The following is a 21,861-nucleotide window of genomic DNA, read 5'->3' as shown; positions in this document are numbered from 1 at the left end:
TTTTTTCTTCTTTTCTACTTCTGTTATCTTCTCTGTTGTCCTATTCTTCTCCTCACTTTTCCCTTCTTCTTCTTCCTTTCTTCTTCTCCTCCGCTCCTCTTCACCTTTCAATGATTCCTTTGTAATATTTAGTTGATGCTTCTGTTTAGGTTAACATATTATTTTCATATATATTGTTCGTTAAACACTGGTTTTAAATGTTTACTATGTCAATTGTATATTATGTTCCACACGGCCCCAATGGAAATCAGTCTGTGAACCGTTTGGGCTTTTTAACCGTGTATAAATTATAAAAAAAAAAATCGATCTTACAATTTTTTGATCTAACGTTTAATTCGGTTTATAACATATATATGGACTAAATATGGACTGCTTTAAATATTCGATACACGTACGGTTGTTTCTTTCGGCTCGCGGGTACCGCATCGGCCAGACCATGAACTCGGGCATAGTCGCGTTGCGGTCCCCTTGAGCCTCTAAAAACAACCATGCCTCTCAAAGCAATCCATATATCTATATTAGACAGCAGGTCGAACTATAGGACCTACATTCATACACCCAGCATGTTGGTCTCCCAACTTGACTGAATTTTGTGATTTTAACTAACGATGTACATAATCCACAAAAAAGCGTCACTCACAACCTCATATTAATTATTCGCACCCATACTCATTAACATATGTTTTATATTCCCAAATAGACACCAGATAATTAGACAAATTGAACGAGAGCCATTTTTTTTTATTTGATAGATGTTTTAATTGATACTGTCATGAGCAAATGCAAAAAATCCAATGCATATATACATGTATATGGTAATGATTTTATCAATAATGATTAATTGTTATAATTATTAAGAATGGGTATAAATCATAAAATTACGTGTAAGAAATCAGCTATACAGGGTTTTTTTTAAGATAAATGATTCGCTGTTATATCAAGAATGAGTAATTGTCCTTTCAGCTTTTGAGTCGGCATAACTAAGAGCTGTATCTGAGCCAATACAGCGTATCGACTTCCCTCCATTCCCAAAATTACCGCTACCCCACCCCTTCTAACAACGCCCCCACTAAACACACCACACCCACACGATTCAACGCCCCTAAATGTCCTAGCACATACCGCAGTCACACATACCATGGAAATATCTATGGCAATATCGACAACTTCTTGTACACCAAGTGAATATTAACCCCACAAACAGAAAAATCAACTTATTAATATTGAGATCCCGATACGGGAGTTTGACAATCTCATATGCAATTCCGAAACCAAGAACAAGAAGCCCAAGATGAATGGCGTAATTTCCTACAGCAAGAAATACACCTAAATATACCTACATTATTATTATTATTATTATTATTAAAAAAATGTCCATTGACCTAGAAGTGGCACATCTTAAGCTTCAAAGTAATATGTAACAACTAAATTCCATACAGAAAAAAAACACGAACTACTTGAAATATTGAAGAGAAAGTAAATTCAGTTAGAGCTTCAAAAATAAGGAGAAAACCAGGCTCGCAGGGTCATAGAAACCACAGCTCGTAGGGTCATGGAAACGTTTCTTTTTAAACAGGGGATACTGATGTAAATTTGGTTTTGAGGGTGATGATGGGTCACATATTTTTTCCAATATTCACTTTCAACAAATATTCCTGAATAGGCGACAAATTGCCTTCCTCTAATCCCTTATAGGTCTTATACTGCTACATTTTGGTTTTGAATATTATGTATTTTTCCTTCAAACATGAGTATTATTACATAATAATTGGATACATAAATGCAAATTACGCATGGATTATTCCATACACATTCTTAGAACAGTTAAATAAATATTACAAACTTAATAACAATTACCTCACGCTGTAAATACAGCAATCACGAATCACGAAATGTTCTTTTCCCCATTTCATTAAAGAGATACATTAAAAAACAAGTCTACTCGAACAAAAAGTCTATTTGAATAAGAAAAGAAAAATCCAACAAGCATAACATTAAAAATTTCATAAAAATCGGATGTAAAATAAGAAAGTTATGACATTTTAACGTTTCGCTTAATTTCACAAAAAAGTTATATGCACATACCGGTCGGTATGCAAATGAGGGAACTGATGACATCACTCACTATTTATTTTGTATGTTATTATATAAAATATTCTAATTTTGTTCCCATTGTCCTGTGAAACGAAGTTTTATTTCTCCCTGAACATGTGGAATTACTAATGTTTAACATTTCATGGTTCACTCAAGTTGGTCCTTATTGTCAAATCTGTCAAAAATTGAAACATTGGGACACCATCGATTCCCTCATTTGCATAAAAATAACCGAAACTTTAAAACGCTATAACTTTCTTATTTTACATCCGATTTGGATGAAATTTTCAGCATTATGCTTGCTTGATGTCTCTCTATTGTCACACACACTTTCGTATTTATGCTTCGCACAATCTCACACACTCTATCATATCTACACAGTGATATTTTTTTCACACCATCATTGTCGACCACACCCTCAAATTTATTCTCACACAGTATTCATTCTTCATACCTATACACACCCACTCCCCCATATTATACTTCCCACCGATACCCACCCACATCCTTATATTCATTAGTCACTCACCCACACAATCATTTACACCCTCATAATGATTCTTCATACTATATTCACTCACCCTCTTTCTTCACACCATACTCACCCCCACCCTTATATACATATATTTTTTAACAAGTGCACACCTAGTTAGCAATAATGCATATAGCATTTCCATTTATTTGAAAGCAAGATAAAAGAGCATTGTAGATTAAATGCTTTGCTCACGGGCATATGTGCCGCGGCCGGGGATCAAACCCCGGACTTTCCATGTATAGCCAGGCGCCTTAGACCACTCGGCCACAGCACCTCACATATTTATTCTTCTCACCTTCCCTACCCACACCCTCATATTAGTTCTGTTCACCATTCTCACCCACAATCTGATATATTTATTATACACATCCATGCTCACCCACACCCCCATATTCATTCTGCTTACCCTCATATTTATTCCTCACTGTCATACTCATATACACACACCCTCATATTCATTCTTCACACCCATGCTCACCCACACCCTCATATTAGTTCTGTACACCACACTCACACCCTTATATTCCTTTTTTTCATTCCATACTCACACACACCCTCATTCTTCATACTCCTACTCACCCATTTATTAATTATTGACACTGATATTCTGTTATTACTTTCTTACACACACACCCTCACACACAGACGCATCCTCCCACCAACACACACAGATATACACGCACATCACTTCTGGCACTTGCTTCATTCTGTAATTCGGTAGTGGAACTGTAATTGGAGTCGATTCTAAATGTATTCATAAGTGGTTTCCGGCTCTGGTTGGCTGACACTTTGATGCGAGGTATTGATGTTGGCTTTCTTAAGCCCTTGATAAGTATGTGGGTCACTAAGGTTCTGGTAGTCCCTGGTGTCGATATCGAGATCTTGGTAGGTGTCCTTATTCACGTTTCTGCAGGTGCACATGGACGCATCAAATACAGGGTTCTCACACTTTGGGGAGGCCTCATGTGCAGTGTTTCTTGGCGATGCGGTGACTGGATGTCTAAGTTTGACCCTGAAAATAGATAAACAATATTTTTTTTCATTTCATATTTTTAAACGAAACATATCGATAAAGGCTGTCTTTAGTGTCTTAGATGGGGTACCAACATCTTCATGCGAACATATCTAAATAAAAAAAACATTTATCAATGTAATGCAATTGTAATAAGCTTACCTCCTACAGGTGACGACATTTAAAATTATGAGGACGATGATGATGATGATGAGAGGTACTGCAACACCTGCGATTATAGCGCCTACTTTGGTCATGTTAAAGTTATGTCCAGTACGGATGGTCTTAGCTCGGACTGGGCACGACCAGCTACTGGAACCAGCTCCATTGACAGTTTGGACCTTGGGAAATGGTGAGAAAAAAAAGTCTTACATAATATGATGAGCAGTGAATCATATCCGAGTCAGAAGTATCAAGGAAAGCAAATTCTTAACAAAGATCGATTTTTCGTTATTACGTTATTACGTTATATATGAATGAAACAATTATTTGCAAAATTAGGTATCTTTTTGAATAATATATTGATTTGCTGGAACATTATTATTCACACAATAATATGAAATTGATTTGTCATGATTATCTTTTGAATGTATAACCACCGTTTTGTCTATCAAATCAATGAAACGAAGCAAAGCGAAATAAGACTGGGAATCGTTGTATTACCTGAACAGTATAGTTAACACCATACAGAAGATTCGCCACAGTATGTTCTCCTTCAAATGCACCTGTCAACACATTTTCCATCCTATAATCGCCATCATCTCCTTGATCGCTTGGCTTGAAGCGAACGATGTACATCTGAATACGACCATTTACATTCGATGGAAGAGGAGTTGACCACGACACGGTGAAAGAACTTTCGGTACTTCTTGGTATGGCCACGTAGATAGGAGCGGGCGCAACTGATATAGGGAAATTGGACGAAAGGATATTTATCAATAAGGTAGGGGTAGATCTAGAATGCGTCCCAGGAGAATAACAAACGAAAAACAATCAAACTAATCGAGAATCAATAACTATTGATCGATGAGACGTATTTGTGAAATTAGATCCTCCCAATTTCTTTCATGTGAACAATACGATGCATACTAAGAGAAAAAGGATGCTGAATAGAGGATAACAAAGGCACCGGTGTGCGGAAATATCTTATTTCAAAACAGAAAGGGTTTTTTTCTGCTTTGTATTATGTATCACCTCATACAGGAAATGATAGACCAGTTCGTAGCTAGTAGAGCCAGGGAAAGTTTTGTCAAATGACCTTCCATTTATTGCATTATAATAGGCAAATTTTAAAGCAAAATATTATGCGAGCATGTCTTACATGGCAGGATGCAGAAATTGCTTAGAAAATGTCACTATAGTAGTACAACAATGAACAATCTATGAAGATAATTTTTGCATTTCTACTTGGAATGCATTTAAAGTTGTCAAAGAATGTACTACTAAAAATAAAAGAATAAAATTCACTGAGCACAATGAAATTTGCATCAAAATCCGTGCCTATAATGGCGTTATTGAATATTGAAGTCTAGCAATATTTTATTTTACATTTGTATCCACATCGTCACGAAATTCAGAATTAGGGGGGGGGTGGTGTTCATATCCCTAGGGAGCGTCTCATCAACATTTTCGTCCGACAAGTTGTCAGGTATGAGTATGACAAAGTTCCTTGATTATGATTATCTGAGAGGCACTGTTACTATGAAAACTGTCGGATTAATAAATACTTGTAGGAAAAGTTTGACAAGTCCTTTCTTTAAACAATCCCCACGTCTTGAATAGCAAAGCTTATGCCAACCATCACAAAACAAATCACTTAAAAATCGACCAAACCTTCTTCAAGTGTTCTGCCGATTATCTCACTGCTCTTGTCACCTTCCTCATCTTTATTTGAAGCACTTATTTGAATGATATAGTCCAGATAGGTACCTAACCCTGTTATCGTATAGGATCTTGTATCATTGGAAACTATGCTAGAGTTTGTGGACGATGAACCAGAGAGAGCATAGTAGACCATATAATGGGTCACACCACTCCTGCAATTTGCTGATTCCAATGAGAGGAACTGCAAGACAAGGGTTGAAAGTAATAAACATCATCAGGAGTAGTAGTAGTAGTAGTAGTAGTAGTAGTAGTAGTAGTACTAATAGTAGTAGTACAGTACTATTTGAGTAAAAATAGCAGTTTCATCACTTTAATTACCTCCCATGTAACTTCTAGTTCTTTAGGATTGTTAGCTGTCACCTGTATTCCAGCTGGGGGAGATCTTGGTGCTGAAAAATTGATTCAAATGAAAAAAAATGTAAATGCACATACAAATTATGAATCATAAAAAATATTCTGCTCATGCTGAAAATCTCAAACTGCTCAAACAATTCTATACATTATATGGTTTGAAATGGCATACCACAAAATATTCAAATACGACCGAATACGAAATATGATTAACTTACATGTACAAAGAGTGATTGCATCAATCCTTGGAGACCATGGACCTGTTCCACCCTCTCCTTCCCTCACGGCTGCAACATGAAACCTGTATTCTGTGTCAGGAGTCAAGTTACTAACAGTAGCTGAAGTGCTAGAGTCAGCTACTCTCTGATCCAGTTCCCAGTCACCACCTTTTCTTACGAATATATCATATCCTACAAGGGGAGGATCACCTATGTCTTCTCCTGCAGACCAGGTCTTCCATTGTATAGATACTGTAGTTGAAGTGGTGCTGACAATAGATGGTGCCGTACTTATGACAGGAAGAACTGAAAGCAATAGAGAAAGAGGCAGAGCATGAGCTTATTCATCAGATCATTCATCAGATTATACGCCTATATTTTTTCATTATCAATGACTGAAGCATCTCAGCATTTCCGTTGATGTTAATCTTGAGAATATGTAATTATAATTATCATGAACGAGTACAGCTTTAGTACAACTAGTATTATTACTTCTGATAGTATTCTGGTCTCTTGTTGATATCTGACTTGTTATCTCTGGCATCACCTCCGGCCATTACTTACCAGATATATCCTCCTTTTTTTGGTTCACAAATAAGAAGCTTCTGATATTCTCATTTTCACTGACATTATCATCTGTACTATTTCGTTACCACTAAAATAGAGTCATTTTCATAGCTGCTATTCTTTTTTTCTTAAAGATTAGAATGGCCACTGCTGGTCATTGTGTTAGTTTACAATTTATTATCTGACACTGATTTATCTTCAATGAGGGAGTTTAAAGCTCAGTTTATTCATATATGTACATGTATATCACAGGAAATTAGAAAAAGACATTACAAGACTTATAAAACTGTTTAAAAATAAGTTTGAAAATATGATTACTGACAATTATAGTAATGATTCTGCACTATGGAAAATAAACTTTTGCTACCTACATTGATATCTATAAAAAAATTAAGTTATCATTTTATAGAGTGATGTTATGCTATTGCTCACCATAAGTTGCATTAATAATGTTGATAATGCTTGTTGAGTAGAACTGGTTTTCTATAATGAGACCACAAACATAGTCCCCATCTTCTGGTGGATAAACTCTTTCAATATCAAATGGAACAGCCCGTTCTGACCCTGATACAGAGCTTGATCGCTTGGTGATTCCTGTGATGTTATAAGTGTCAGTGTCAATACGTCGACGAAGATCAACTGATGAGGCATCAGGAAGTGGGATCCCCTCAACATAACATGTGATGATTGATGGTTGGTATGGGTTCACTCTTACTACTTCATAGCGTGATATTCCTGAACATGACCAAAGTAGATATAAGGGAGTGAAGTTAGAATTCAAGTAGTCAAGGTTCATGACAGTGATAGCCCATATACATGATATACTTGTTTAACCTCCAATTTATACACTGTATAGTTTGGATTTAACGGCCTCTATTCTGCATGGTCCCGACCTTTCGTTGGAGAACGCGAACGCTTATTTGCGACGGTAGTTGATTTTGGAAGAGACTTTTGGGCCCGTCGTCATGGTCGTAAAACTCTGTCCTGCAATGCAAATTGTGTGAAATGATTTTTTTCGTTTCGCATCTGGAACGAAAACATTCAATCTGCGTTTCGTGGGCAGAATTCTGGTTGCTACTATGGTAACAGCGATACATCCGATTTAGGACGGCTTTCCAAAGCCACATTTGGTTCCTCCCAGAGCTCGAGAGGCCGCCCGGGGAGCCCACTTCCATTGAAGAGTGGATACCAGGCGCGACCACGCGTAAAAAGGGAAAGAGTGGGCAAGTACGTTACGTATAGGCCTATGTAACGTTATAAGGGTGTCAAAAACGATGTTTAAAATACTTACAAGGAGGATATGTTTTCAATACTTGTAGGGTTTCACAAGCTAAATACTTGTTAAGAGATGCATTTTCATAATCTGGAAAAGCCTTGCTTCCCTTGTTTAGGGTGCTTTTCGAAACCACATGGTCGTGCCTGGTATCCACTCATCAATGGAAGTGGTCCCCCGCGAATTCGAATTTAATCCCCCATTTCTGGGGAAAGTAAAACATTACATTCTCTGCTAGAGGTATGCCTTTAGCACACAATGTAATGGGCATTATGTTTTACTTTGTGTAGGAGTAAACAAAAGGCTGGTACGTGTTCAGACATACACATGCTGTGTACATAATCAACGCATGCGAAATGGTTTCGGCTGGAGAGGTGATTTGACCCATGGAATTAATTGCCAGAGATCCACCAATAATCCACATTAATGCAATATCGATTCGATGGACTGTAATGATCTATATCTAAGCCTCAATTCAGTTACTTTTTCCTCACTCAATATGTACTCGATTTGTTTGAAAAACACCTTTCTTATCCATGTCATAATCTATTGTAGGTCCTGCATTTCGAATATCTCCAGCCATCAGTCGTAATGTACATGCAAATGGTGCGGGTGTCGCGGGAAAGAATTTTGCACACGAAAAGCAGATCTGTAGGGCCTGTAACCCCCCTGTAACACAAAACTTAGCGTTGATTGTAGAGCAGTTGTCTGCGTTTGATTCTATTGACTATAATGTACAATCAATCTTAAAAATCAAGTGTATGATTAAGCGTTAACTTTTGTGTTAGGGGACCCTAATATTAGCGTCCATGAGGATTGCGAAAGGTGGCTAGTTGCAATTGCATAACGACGGAAAGGTTGAATTCGAACCCGCATAACACGATAGCTGGATGAGACCCCCACCCCCCCCCCCCCGAAAACGAGTCTGGTTTTGAGTTATCATCGCTTTGGTGACATTGTATCCAAAATTATTTATCAATATATATTATTACATACTACTAAGTTTCTTGTCAATTCACACGCTATTCAAACCGTGTGAAAGTACGTTTTTGTGGGTCCGGAGGCATATATCAGACTTAACCTTTGCTACTGATTGCAACGTTACCCACAAAAAACTTATTTTGGTCGTGCTCTAATGATATTTGTATACAGACAAAAAATTGCAATAACTGGAGTTCTTAACTTCAAGTTATTACACAGTTAACATAATAAGCCACTGATTGTTGATAGAGGATTTTTTTTTTTCAAAATCATGACTACTCAGTGAAAGCGCTGTTTTGATTGATGCTTAACACTACATATTTGCTATATGATCTTTTCATTGGTTGTTTACTGTTGATGAATATTAAAAAGTAAACTTTGTTCTTCAAGTCTTCATTTACTTAAAAAGTTAACACTGTGGGGCTCTTGTGGTGGACAGCATTATGCAAAAATAATGGAGAGCGTTTCCACTGTATAAGCAACTGGTTTTTAATCTGTTCATCGAACATCTGCTGAATTGTTATCGTTTTCATAAGGTATAATCAACGATTTTATATTTCCTAAAGGGAGACATGCAAAGTATTCTTATTTCTCCCTTATCACGTGAGTTGGTCTGTAGCATTCTCAATTACATCCGTTTTTCTTTTTCTATTTTTTTGTTTTCTTTTAGATTTCTTTTGTTTCCCCCTATAATCTATCCTACAACATCCCCATAGTAGTAATGATCGTTTTCGTATCTGGTCTGGTTCGGGTTTCTTATCTTTTCTCTTCCCATTTTACTTCCTTTAAACTTGTATTGTCTTTTTCTCTTGCACATCATATTTCTATTTCGTCCGTTTCCCTCTTTTCGCACAGCAAAAGGAGCAGGAGCATGGCGGCGTGTCTACTCTTTTTAGCGTATCTAGTGTAATTCTTTCCAGCTCCGACGGCTGATTTGTCTGACTTTCCATTCAGCTCGTTATGCAACAATGACCTGTGTCCCTTCCATCACAACACGGCGCTTCGTTCGAAAACCACTATTTTGATACTTTGATATATATATATATATATATATAAATACCTGAATGATAATACTGCTGATCTTAACTCAAACTTTCACCCAATAACCCATGTGGGCAGCTTAATACTTCACAGTATTTTACAGAACAACATTTTAAATCTTTAATTGATTCTAGCAGTCTTGAAGAAGATATTTTTCTTCTGCATTTAAATATTCGTAGTGCCAAGAAAAATTTCGATTAAGTTAAAATTATTTCTTGATAATAATCAGTTTCCGATACATTCAATCATTGGATTAACTGAAACGCGGTTCTCGGAAAATCCCTGTTCTCTTTTTGCGCTCTCTGATTTTAATCTAGTTGTTAATAACATAACTATTAGACCCGGTGGCGCTGTTGCACTTTACATACCCCAGCAATACGAATATAATCTTATAAATGATATGACTTTATCCAGTGACGCTTTAGAATCACTCTTTGTTGAAATCATCAACCCAAAAGGAAAAAAATCTGTTACTGGGAGTTTTATACCGACCTCGCCGAGTCCAAATTAAATACTCAACATTTTCTGGAAACCCTCAATGACTTTTTACTCAACCCTTTTCTGAAAAACAAAGATTGTTTTTATGGGGGATTTCAACATCAATTTAATGAATTGCAACCCTAACAATATCTCGCAAGAGTTTCTCGAAACGTTTTTGACTAATTCTTTCTTACCACTAATTACTAAACCAACGAGAGTAAGTAATACTTCTGCAACTATCACAGATAATATTTTTAGTAATGTAACTTACCCTACCCCCCAAGCTGGTATAGTCCTTAGTGATATTTCTGATCACTTTTCAATTTTTGCGAAGTTGTCTGAAAATAAGCTTTTTAAGAATGAATCATATAATACTTCCTATCGTAAAATAACCGATGATAACATTTCCCATTTAATCAATTTAGACAATACAGACTGGTCGACCATTTTTGACTCCACAGAGGTTGATGTAGCTTACGACTCTTTTATTACCAAATTAACATCTTATCTAGACACCCATGTCCAACTGCCCATGTCCCTCTTATCTCCAACCGAAAGTCAAATTATAAAAAAAATCCCAATACATCCGTGGATTACTAAATCTCTCTTACGATCTATTAATCGTAAAAATAATCTTTATTATAAATATATCTCTAAACCAAGCGAAAACTCTCGTTCTAAGTAAGCTTGTTATAAAAACACCCTTACCACATTATTACGTATTGCCAAAAGAGAATACTACACTTCCCAATTAAACATCTACAAAAATGATATGAAAAACACTTGGAAGATTATTAATAATGTACTGAACAAAAAGAAAAAAAGCTCTACAATCACAAAAATAAAATCAAACGATACTATCACAGACGACACTAATATAATCACAGGAGAGTTCAATTCATATTTTTCAAATGTTGGCAACAACTTGGCTAAAAATATACCTCGATCTAACAAATCCATTTCCGATTACCTTGATGACCGTAACCCAAATTCCATGTTTTTTAATCCTACTAATTCGATGGAAATCATAAATATTGTTAACAATCTACAGAATAAGAAAATCCCGGGGTATGACGGTATACCTAACTTTCTTCAAAAAAAAATCATTACAGCCATCGTTGATCCATTGGTACATATCTTTAATATCTCTCTTAGCACTGGACGGGTTTCCAATAAAATGAAAATCTCCAAAGTCATCCCACTGTTCAAAAAAGGTGATAGCCAACTCGTTTCCAATTATCGTCCAATATCCTTACTAACTTCACTATCTAAAATTCTAGAAAAACTTGTCCATACCAGAACAAGTGCTTTTTTCAAATTACACAACATTTTTTCAAACTTCCAATTTGGATTCCGTGAAAATCATAGCACTTTCCATGCAATATTGTCATATATTAATAAAGTCACCACTTCCATCGATAATGGTTGTTATACTGTCGGTATTTTCCTGGACTTCTCCAAGGCCTTCGACACTACCATGAAATTCTCCTACATAAACTGTGTCATTGCGGAGTTAGAGGGAAGGCCTTGGAGTGGTTCAGGAGCTACCTCACTGATAGGACTCAATTTGTATCAGTAAATAATAGCAATTCGACTACTCTTCCAATTACTTGCGGTGTCCCCCAGGGTAGCCTACTAGGCCCACTTCTTTTTATTACTTATATCAATGATATTAAAAATACATCAAATTTACTTTCATTTATACTTTTTGCTGACGACTCCAATATTTTCTTTTCCCATGATGATATCAACCAACTCGTTACAATCGTAAATTTTGAAGTAACGAATGTTACAGATTGGATCAAGGCTAACAAACTTTCGCTTAATCATCAGAAGACAAACTACATGCTTTTCAGTAATAAAATCAATACTCTACCTGACAGTATTTTCTTTGATAATTTCGTTCTTAATAATGTTTCCACTACCAGATTCTTGGGTGTCCTTATTGACAACAAATTATCATGGAAGCCTCATATCGATAGTATATGTAAAAGAATTTCTAGAAACATTTGAATTATTAATAAACTCAAACATTTTCTTCCTTCCCGCACTTTGTTAACATTATATTACACCCTTATTCTACCATATATTAATTATGGAATACTTGCCTGGGGATTTTCAAACACACTTTAGATCACATACTGATATCTTATTTTTTGAAATTAACATTCTTTAAGTAAGTGACATGTATCTTTTTGAACTTAGTCAATTTATGTTCAAATTAAGCAAAGACGATCTCCCCGCCATTTTCTCTTATATGTTCCGTAAAAATGCATCCGTACACTGCTACCCAACAAGGCAACGACAATATTATCACCTATTCCTTTAACAAGAACTAAATTTGCAAATAATTAATCTGTCTTCTCCGGGCCTGCCTACTGGAATTCTCTGCCTCAAGATTTCAAAGAATCCCCTAATGTAAACAATTTTTAAACGCAAACTGAAAAAAAGTTAATTATGCAATACTCGTTGCAAACAGGTCAAGCTGAATAATTATTTTAATTACACTTGACTTTTGCGTATATGTGATATGTGATGATGCGTATAGACGTGTATATTATTTGTTTTATTATTTTCTTCTCAAAATTGCAATTAGCCAAAGTACCTGCTCCTGATGCCCGCCTTCTACTTAATGTACACTGCACTCGTCTGTCCCTCCTGTCTTCTCCCCCTCACCCCTCTCTCTTTTAATATTGTAAAACACAATTTTTTCTCACACGATCCATCAGTTAGGTTTTTTTTTGGTATTTATTTTTTCATATTTTATTTTAACATAATTTCTTCATACTATTACGACCCAATATTTCTTTGTTGTTATTTTGTAGTGTAACTAAGTTAGGGGCTTACCTCTTGTACAGGCTTTGATTTTTTCGGCAAAACCCCCTGTTTTACTTTTAAATACAAATGTCATCTGAGATTAAAAAAAAAAAATTGTGTTCCTTAAGTCTATGATTATGTTATATATATATTATATTATTCTTGTAGTATTTTCGACCTTGTTATGTTATGTTTATCATGATTATTATGTACTTATTGTAAAACGGAAATCAAATCAAAATCAAGGTTACATCTCTAACAATTCATGAATGAAAATTAAATATTACATGTACTGTGAAAATTGTCCAACTTACTCTCATTCCTAATGAGCCCTATTTATAAACGAAATCAACACTTTGTATTTCATATTTATTCAGCAGCTGCTAAGATTTCATAAAAGATTTGATAGATATCTTTATAATTTTGGCTCTCAATGAAAACAACAATCAGTACATATTGCCGTCAAACTGACGAATGTATCATGTAAAGAGCTTCACCTTAAAAGAAAACACAAATTAATCGATAGATTTACTTTGACAGTAGGGTCCAAACCAGCCATCAAGGCACTGTCCATCGCACAGTCCTCTCTGTATCCCACAGGCTTCTTGAGCACAGTGACATTGCTGAAGACAATCCAGACCAAAGGTTCCTCCTTCACATTCTACATGATGAGCATTAGATGAACAACATTTAAAACAAAAGTTCAACTTTTGAAAGGGTGAAGTCGAATGAAATTACATTTTTATGAAATAGACAAAGGAAGTGGTCTATTGGCGGGTCCACTGCGATTATTGAATTTAATGACAATTTTAACATCTGTATTAATAATGTATAGGTGATAATCATACGAATTGATAAACGTACGGAAATGTTACTATTTTCATTAGATAGCCTGCAGTCTACTTGAAGGAAGAGTAAACAAAAACTAATCACAGTATAATTGATTTTGCAGACATAATTTTCTCCAGACCTGCCAATTCCCAATGAATGTAATATTATGAGCTGGAATGTCTTCCTAATTTGGGGCAGATATTTTGTATTGCTAGATCTTCAAGCAGCATACAATTCCATTTACATCCATACCTCCTCATGGTAATAGTTTGAAATAGTCAATGCAAAGGCATTATTACAACAAACAGTTTAGAGATTAAATGAAGTTTCAAGGGAAAAAGGAAGGAAGTCCTCACTTCCTGAATTGTTTGTATTCCAAGCAGTTTATTGTCAATTTGACCAAAATCAAAATTCAAAAAACCATCAACAAAAGGAATTACATTTTTTGTTTGTTTCAGAAAATTATTTGTAAAACATGAATCACCATGGTGATAGGTCATGTCTAGTATGAAAAAAAAGCTCTGGAATAAAAACCAAACAATCTCAGCATTACAACATGTGCAACAATGTAGGAAATAATTGTCTAGACCAACTAGCCTGTATAATTTCAGAAAAGCTTTTTATAGCTTCATATTAATTAATCAAGGGACACATTCTAAGTGATTATTTCATAACTAGTAGATGTTGGGATAAGTGTGAGAGTGACGGTGTATGCGGGGATAAGGGTGGGGTTGGTCGGGAGAAATTAAAATAATATCTGACTGATATATCCCTATGGCATAAAGACAAAACTGAGAAATATTTGTAAGTATATTGTCTCTAGGAAATGAAATAGGAGTCACTCAAATGCATTCATTTACCTTGACAATTTTCCTGACCGTCGCGTATGCTGTATCCTAAGGCACACTTCTCAGGACATGCTCCTGTTGTTTTATCACATGATACATCATCCATGCAATGACATTTATCAGTACATTGAGATCCATAATAACCAGCCTCACATATATCAGGAACTGAGAAATCACAAGGGGGAAAAATGAACAAATAATGAAGACATGGTAAATGTAGCTATTATAATCTATCACCACGGATATTGAACCTGCTTTTCTTATACTAGAAGAATGTATACAAGCATTGTCTTTCAAGCAAGCAGTTTCATTCAAACAAAGGATTTCCAAACTGTTTCCCGAGAATGTTATTACATTTATTTTTTTCTCTCTATGGGTTTAGCTCAGCAGCAAGTACACACCATGGAATAAGACAATGTCACATTTTGATTGCACAGGTACTTTGCATGTTGTGAAGACAAACGTTTTTGTGTTATGATAGAGTAAAGTGTGCAGTACCTTACATGTACATACATGTACATGTATGTGCACTGATGTTTATTTCACAATGACAATAGTATTCTATTAGAATGGCTTAAAACATAGACTTACTTTGACAATTGTTCCCTGACCAGCCAGACTGACATCCACCTGTAGTACATATTCCACTAAAAGAGTCACATGATGATACATCAGCACAGTTACATGTTTTTGAGCATCCTGGACCATATGTGCCAACATCACATGCTGAGAGACAGGATAGAAAAGGCACATTCAAACATGAATTATCATTTCTACTCCAAAAAGAATATATTTTTCCTGCTCCATCCCCCTTCCTCTTCCTTCTTCTCCTCTTTCGCCATTCTTCCTTGCCGATCTCCTTCACCATTCTTATTCGCCATTCTTTTTTTGCAATTCCTCTTGGCCATAACCTACTTTACTTTATTTTACCCCCATGACAGCCCGCACATGTATAACCCGTTCATCGTTCAAATACAAATAGACAACATAGTCCAAACTATCATTTTCAAGTAATTGTATGTGGAAAGCGAATACATGGTTCAGACATAAAATTCTTAATTATTCATGTACATGCATACTAATGCATTATGGTTTAATGTAAACAACAAGAGCTTAATCTTACTTTCATACATGTAGTTCGTAATCATCAATTAAATTCCAGAACTTTGTCAGGATGCAGTCAGTCGGTAGGTCATCAAAAAAGTAGCTTATTTATCCAAGTGATATTCATGACTAGAGGGTTTTTGCATTGTAAATTAGCTTGGTGTGGACGCAAACGCCTCTTTTTGTTCGGCCATTGCTGCTCTAAATATTGGCAAAATTTTATGTTTTTTTAAATCTTTATAAAGAAGAACAAGAGTGTCACTAAGGCGAGCACATAATACGCCCGCCTGTAACGCGGAAAATGAATTTATTGGTCAAGCAAGAAAAGTGGAAGGTAGCGACTTCACCTTTGACCTTCTGACCACAAAATCAAAAGAATTCCTGGGATCTATGCTAGTATCATACGCATGAAATTATATGAGCCTAGGTTAAGTTAAACTGAAATTTTCACATTTACAAGAAGTGCAGAAGGGTAAGATGAAAACATGTCAGTGTGACCTTGACCTTTGACCTTTTGACCTCAACATCCTTAGGCTTCCTGGGATCAATGCGAGTATCATACACACCAATATGAGCATAAGTTAGGTCAAACTGAAGTTATCGAATTTACAAGGACTGCAGACGGGTACGATGAAAACATGTCACTGTGACCTTCACCTTTGACCTTTTGACCCCCAAACCAATAGACTACCTGGCATTCATGCTCGTATCACACACACCAACTTATATGACCTTAGGTTAAGTTAAACTGAACTTATTGCGTTTACAATGAAAGGTTAACGGACGGACAGACACCGAGCATGATACCATAATACGTCCTGTGGGACGGGCGTATAAAACATTCTTTCAGGTCATGTGTTTGGATTTTTAAAAGGATTTTGTAATATAAGAGAAACTTAAGATCTAAAAGATAATGCAAAATAATTATTTTCATGCAACAAAAGTTGTTGTTTTATACTTAATTTCTGTTTGATCCCAAATGATTTATAAATTATGATTAGGCTGAAGATTTAAACTTTAATATGATAATTGATATAGGCATTCTAAGAAGATATATTTTAGATGGGTCAGCAGCTAGCAATTCATAAGCCAAGAACACTTAGCAGCTTAAAACAAGGATACTGCGCTCTGGTTGGACATAGAGACCACACATGGCCTCATTCTCATTGATATTAAGTTCAACCTCATGATCACCCTACTATGCTTTAATTGGTTTTTATTTAAGAATCTCTAGGGCTAGTTCATTTTTGGACTGTACCATTTTACTTATATCTGATTGGTTGAAATTATTAATGATTTAATGTGAGTGTATTGGTACAATAATTAGAAAAACAAACAAAGAAAGGAGAGAACGATTTTAAAGGACACGTCGAAGAAAAGAAAGAAAATAATAGTTGGCCTAACGAGTTGGCGGTAATAGTCAAATATGACTGATCGCCATTAATTTCCAACAAACAACAACAAGTGATGTTTGGGAAGGTTAAGTCAGTTTTTCTGTATTAACCCCTTTTCAATTGATAGGAGATCATTAACGTTACAGTTTATTTTGAACAGGAGTGTATAGGAGACTGGAAAAAGCTATTTTCATTTTGATAGTGTTAAGCATTTGAAAGTGCAGCTCTTAACTGATTGAATTTCATTTAAATGCTCTTAATTTTAATGTATTTTCTAAGTAACATTTACAAGTCTATAACTGGAACAAGATTTACAGACACCATTTACCACAAGGCTTACCACTATCACATGCAAGACCTTGGGAACCAACATCACATGAACATCCATAAGGGTCAGGTAGGCAAAACAGAAGGCCACGACAGCTAGTGGGCGAGTTACCACTTGAGCAAAAAAATTCACACGTTAATCCAAACTTATTTCCTCCATTTTCCCTGCAAACTGGAGAAAAAATTTAATTGGAAATAGAGAGATACATTACATGGTGCATTCCATAGTTTGTAATCCTATATCAAAGATATCAGAGTCACACATTTTAACAAACCTTAGCATTACTCGAATTATTTATGCTATAAACTAGTACCACATTTACATGTACTACAAACAAATCAACCATATTCCCTGCATTATTTGCTCACCTATTTTCCAAAGACAATTCCATGAGTGTGTAACGACTATAATACATGTACATGTAAGTTATTTTATGTGCTTTGTTAATATACTTACTAACATTGCAAATTGATTTATGATGATGATGGATATAGCAATATGAAACATAATTATGGTAATAATAAAATGATATATGCTCTAAGTATTAAACTAAAAATCAATGACCATACTCACTTTCTAAACAGTTTTCTCCCATGAAGTTGTTAGGACAGATACAAAGACCAGACTTGTCATCACAGACACCACCGTTATAGCAGTTATCACATATACCATAGCATTCAGGTGGACCCCACTTACCAGCAGGACATTCTAATATCATACACAAAAGAGACAAATAGAAAGAACAAGATAAACAGAGAACTAGCTGAGACCATGGAAAGTTCCATTGCCTCGTTGAATACCAGTAAGTATGTCAAAGTATGTTTGGTTATTAAGGTAATTTCAAATCATTCTATTTAAAAGTGATTAGAAATAAAGCAAAGATTACCCCTGACAATGATTCTGTACATTCCTCCTCTGTTCAGACTTCTCTCGCTATCATAATATATCTCATATATCCCTTGGTCTGATATCTCGATTGGGTTTGGGAAGCTGATACTGGTCTGTCCATCAAATTGTATAAGAACATCATCACCATCTTTCCTCCATGTAATCACATTGCTACTGGCATCAGGTTGGTATCGATTCGTCATTGAGATCACCACACCTGTGTCATTCACATTGACTGTCTGCGTAAACACTCCATCACTTGCTATGAATTTAGCTGTTAACATGAATATGATGACCAAATTAAAAAAATCTGAATGCGATATATCTGATCCAAAAATAATAAGTGCAATTGTGATACAAATTTATTAGCCTGTATTCTTTTGTCTGGTTTAATTCACGGAATTTAGTTCCGTGGTTTAACGTAGATCATGGACTAACTCTCTACTAAAATTGTGGGAGGCTGAGGGTATTAAAAGTTTCTTTACAATATATATTTTTTTTAACCCTATAAATATATTGTATATAAGAATTACGGAGAGAGAGAGACAGATGTAAAAAAAGGAAGACAATTAGAACCGAAAATCTTAAATAAAATAACAAGTTACTTGTTGTTATAAATCAAGAAAATTCATCGAGTTATTGTTTCACCAACAAATCATGAATGTTAGAGAATATGACAAATAATACTATTAATAATATTATTATTATTAGTAGTAGTAGTAGTAATAGTAGTAGTAGTAGTAGTAGTAGTAGTAGTAGTAGTAGTAACAGTAGTAGAAATAGTAGTAATAGTAACAATAATAGTGAACAAGGAGATTGCCAATACTACATATTATCCACTTAAGAAATCTACGGAGAGCCCTTTACATAGTGTCCTTGTTTTATATAAACCAAGAGTTGAGAAATTCTTGAGATATCAATCTGAATGCTAGTTGAGATATAGTAATATTCATTTTTTTGCAGAATTCAACTGAAAACAAAATGTATAATGTTACCATCACTTCTCTGGAAAAATGTAGTAACCCTTGTAATTTCTCGACCATCTTTTACAGCTTCACAGTAGAAGGGACCAAAACCATCTGAAGGCCAATTATTGCTGTTAGGGAAGTTGACCACTCTGATATGACTATATGTATGATGTGGCTGATCACTTGGTGGTGATTTGTCTGTTGTTATAGGAGCAGATCGTCCAAATGCCAACGAGGCATCTCTATCCGGTACACTCCGGTAGCATTGGTACAGTACAACAGAGGATGTCTCTATCGTGGTATATCCTGCGGTCAGCACTGTGATATGGGCCACTTCACCTGCACATGACCAACAACAATAATGTTGCTTTCAGCTAAGGTTACCACCGGAACCGAATCAGCTGCGAATTCATCCGAATACACGTATTCAGGTGGTTTCGAGCGCATTGTGTTCTCCCTCCGCGAACGCGAGAAAATTTGGGAGGGATTCGGGAACATTCTAATCCACAGAAACCATCCGAATCAGGCCGTATTCGGGCAGAATCTGTCCGAATTTATTTGGGAGAATTCGGTGTTGGTGTAACCCTAGCTTTAAGGACAAGCCCAGCCCGACAAAAAATTGATTTGAATTAAAAAAAAGGACAGATCTAGCAAGCACGACACTTAACATTTCATGAAGATCGGATGATATTAAGGCCAGAAAATTGGACATTTCAAACACTTTTGTAATTACGAACAGGATGCATAGGTAAGTATATTTTTAACAATTAATGCGAGCGCAGAGCGCGAGCTTAAATTTGTGATAAACCGTCACGCAAAAGGGATGTTATAGAGGTATACATAACTCACCAATCAAAATGTGAGCGCGCAGCACTTGATGACATCTTTTGACAATGAGAGTTGAAAAGTCATTTTTTGATAACCTTATGGTACACACAAAGATAATACTTGACAAACCAAATAATAACGAACTCTCGCAATCTCCAGGACGCAGATATTAGGGTCCCCTAACACAATGTTTTAACGATTAATCATACAATCGATTTTTAAAATTGATTGTATATTATAGTCAATAGAATCAAACGTAAAGAAACTGTTCAGAATCAAACGTAAAGAAACTGTTCTACAATCATTGCTAAGCTTTGTGTTACAGGCCCTATACATCTGCTTTTCGTGTGCAAAACTCTTTTATGCGACACCATAAATGCCACTCCAAGTTGTGAGATTAAATCCCGCTTTCATTCATGTACGACTGGTCATCATAGCCTATGCCCGCCTGAGCCCGCGGGGTTGTACTCTGGCAGCAGGCTGGAGATATGAGAAACGCTAGGCGTAAATGGTGGATTATGACATGGATAAGAAAAAGAGTTAAAAAAAAAAAAACGAGTACATATTGAGAATGGAAATTTTTTTTACTACATTAAGGATGATATATAAATAATTAGTCCATCGTATCGATATTGCATCTAATATGGATTATTGGTGGATAACAAGCAATTGATTCCATGGGTCAGGTCACCTCTCCAGCGAAATTAATTCGCATGCGCTGATATGAACACAGCATGCAATAGACCTATCCGTCTGAAAACCACCCGACTTTGCATTTTGTTTTCTTTTGCTCGCTCCTCCTACACAAACAGTAAGCCATCTAGCACACAATGTGATGGGTATTATTGTTTACTTTCTCCGAAAATGAGCGATTCGATAACAAATTCCCGGGGGGGGGGGGTGCCCACTTGGACTGACGAGTGGATAACAGACGCGACCATGGGGTTTCGAAAAGCACCCTAAACAAGGGAAGAAAGTATTTTCCAGATTATGAAAATGCATCCCTTAACAATTATTTGGCGTGTGAAACCCTACCCTTAACCAGTATTGGAAATTTGACCGAAGACATGAAGCTTTCCTACCGAAATATATCCCTTTTTCGGTATTTTAAATATCGTTTTTGACACCCTTATAACGTTACATATACGTAACGTGCAACCTCTTGAAAAGGAAATCCCTTTTTACGTGTGGTCGCGCCTGGTATGCACTCGTCAATGGAAGTACCCCCCCCCCCTCCCCTTCGGGCGACCCCTCGAGCTCTGGGAGGAACCAAATATGACTCTGGAAACTCATCCTAAATCGGATACATCGCTGTTACCGTAGTAGCAACCAGACTTTTGCACACGAAACGCAGATGCAGATTGAATGATTACGTTGCGGATGCTAAACGTAAAAAAAAATCTCACGTCACACAACTTG

General features: G+C 36.0%; 1 protein-coding gene across 1 annotated transcript; it reads right to left on the bottom strand.

Annotated features, from left to right (window-relative positions):
* Positions 1 to 2,741: 2,741 nt before the first annotated feature.
* Positions 2,742 to 19,949, bottom strand: LOC129271734 (angiopoietin-1 receptor-like). The gene is made up of 14 exons (XM_064106446.1): positions 19,642 to 19,949; positions 18,645 to 18,920; positions 18,332 to 18,466; positions 17,771 to 17,929; positions 15,524 to 15,658; positions 14,945 to 15,097; positions 13,786 to 13,914; positions 7,094 to 7,396; positions 6,095 to 6,400; positions 5,844 to 5,914; positions 5,475 to 5,706; positions 4,305 to 4,543; positions 3,804 to 3,982; positions 2,742 to 3,641 (listed from the first exon to the last, which is right to left on the bottom strand). Exons 2-14 carry the CDS (start codon positions 18,847 to 18,849, stop codon positions 3,374 to 3,376), a joined length of 2,514 nt encoding a protein of 837 aa, XP_063962516.1. The 5' UTR covers positions 18,850 to 18,920; positions 19,642 to 19,949; the 3' UTR covers positions 2,742 to 3,373.
* Between the last annotated feature and the right edge of the window lie 1,912 nt (positions 19,950 to 21,861).

The sequence above is a fragment of the Lytechinus pictus genome, chromosome 11 (assembly GCF_037042905.1).
Source record: "Lytechinus pictus isolate F3 Inbred chromosome 11, Lp3.0, whole genome shotgun sequence".
NCBI classification, from domain to species: domain Eukaryota; kingdom Metazoa; phylum Echinodermata; class Echinoidea; order Temnopleuroida; family Toxopneustidae; genus Lytechinus; species Lytechinus pictus.
Note: the sequence above shows the minus strand (reverse complement) of the source record. Positions and strands in the feature narration are given on the sequence as shown.

Bases quoted from the DNA above. Each gene is read 5' to 3' on its own strand.
- LOC129271734 (XM_064106446.1), bottom strand. From the start codon at position 18,849: ATGACGAATCGATACCAACCTGATGCCAGTAGCAATGTGATTACATGG. The intron at 6,401-7,093 runs GTGAGCAATAGC...TATTGCTTTCAG, and splicing joins CATTATTAATGCAACTTATG to TTCTTCCTGTCATAAGTACG. The intron at 5,915-6,094 runs GTAAGTTAATCA...TCAATTTTTCAG, and splicing joins TGCAATCACTCTTTGTACAT to CACCAAGATCTCCCCCAGCT.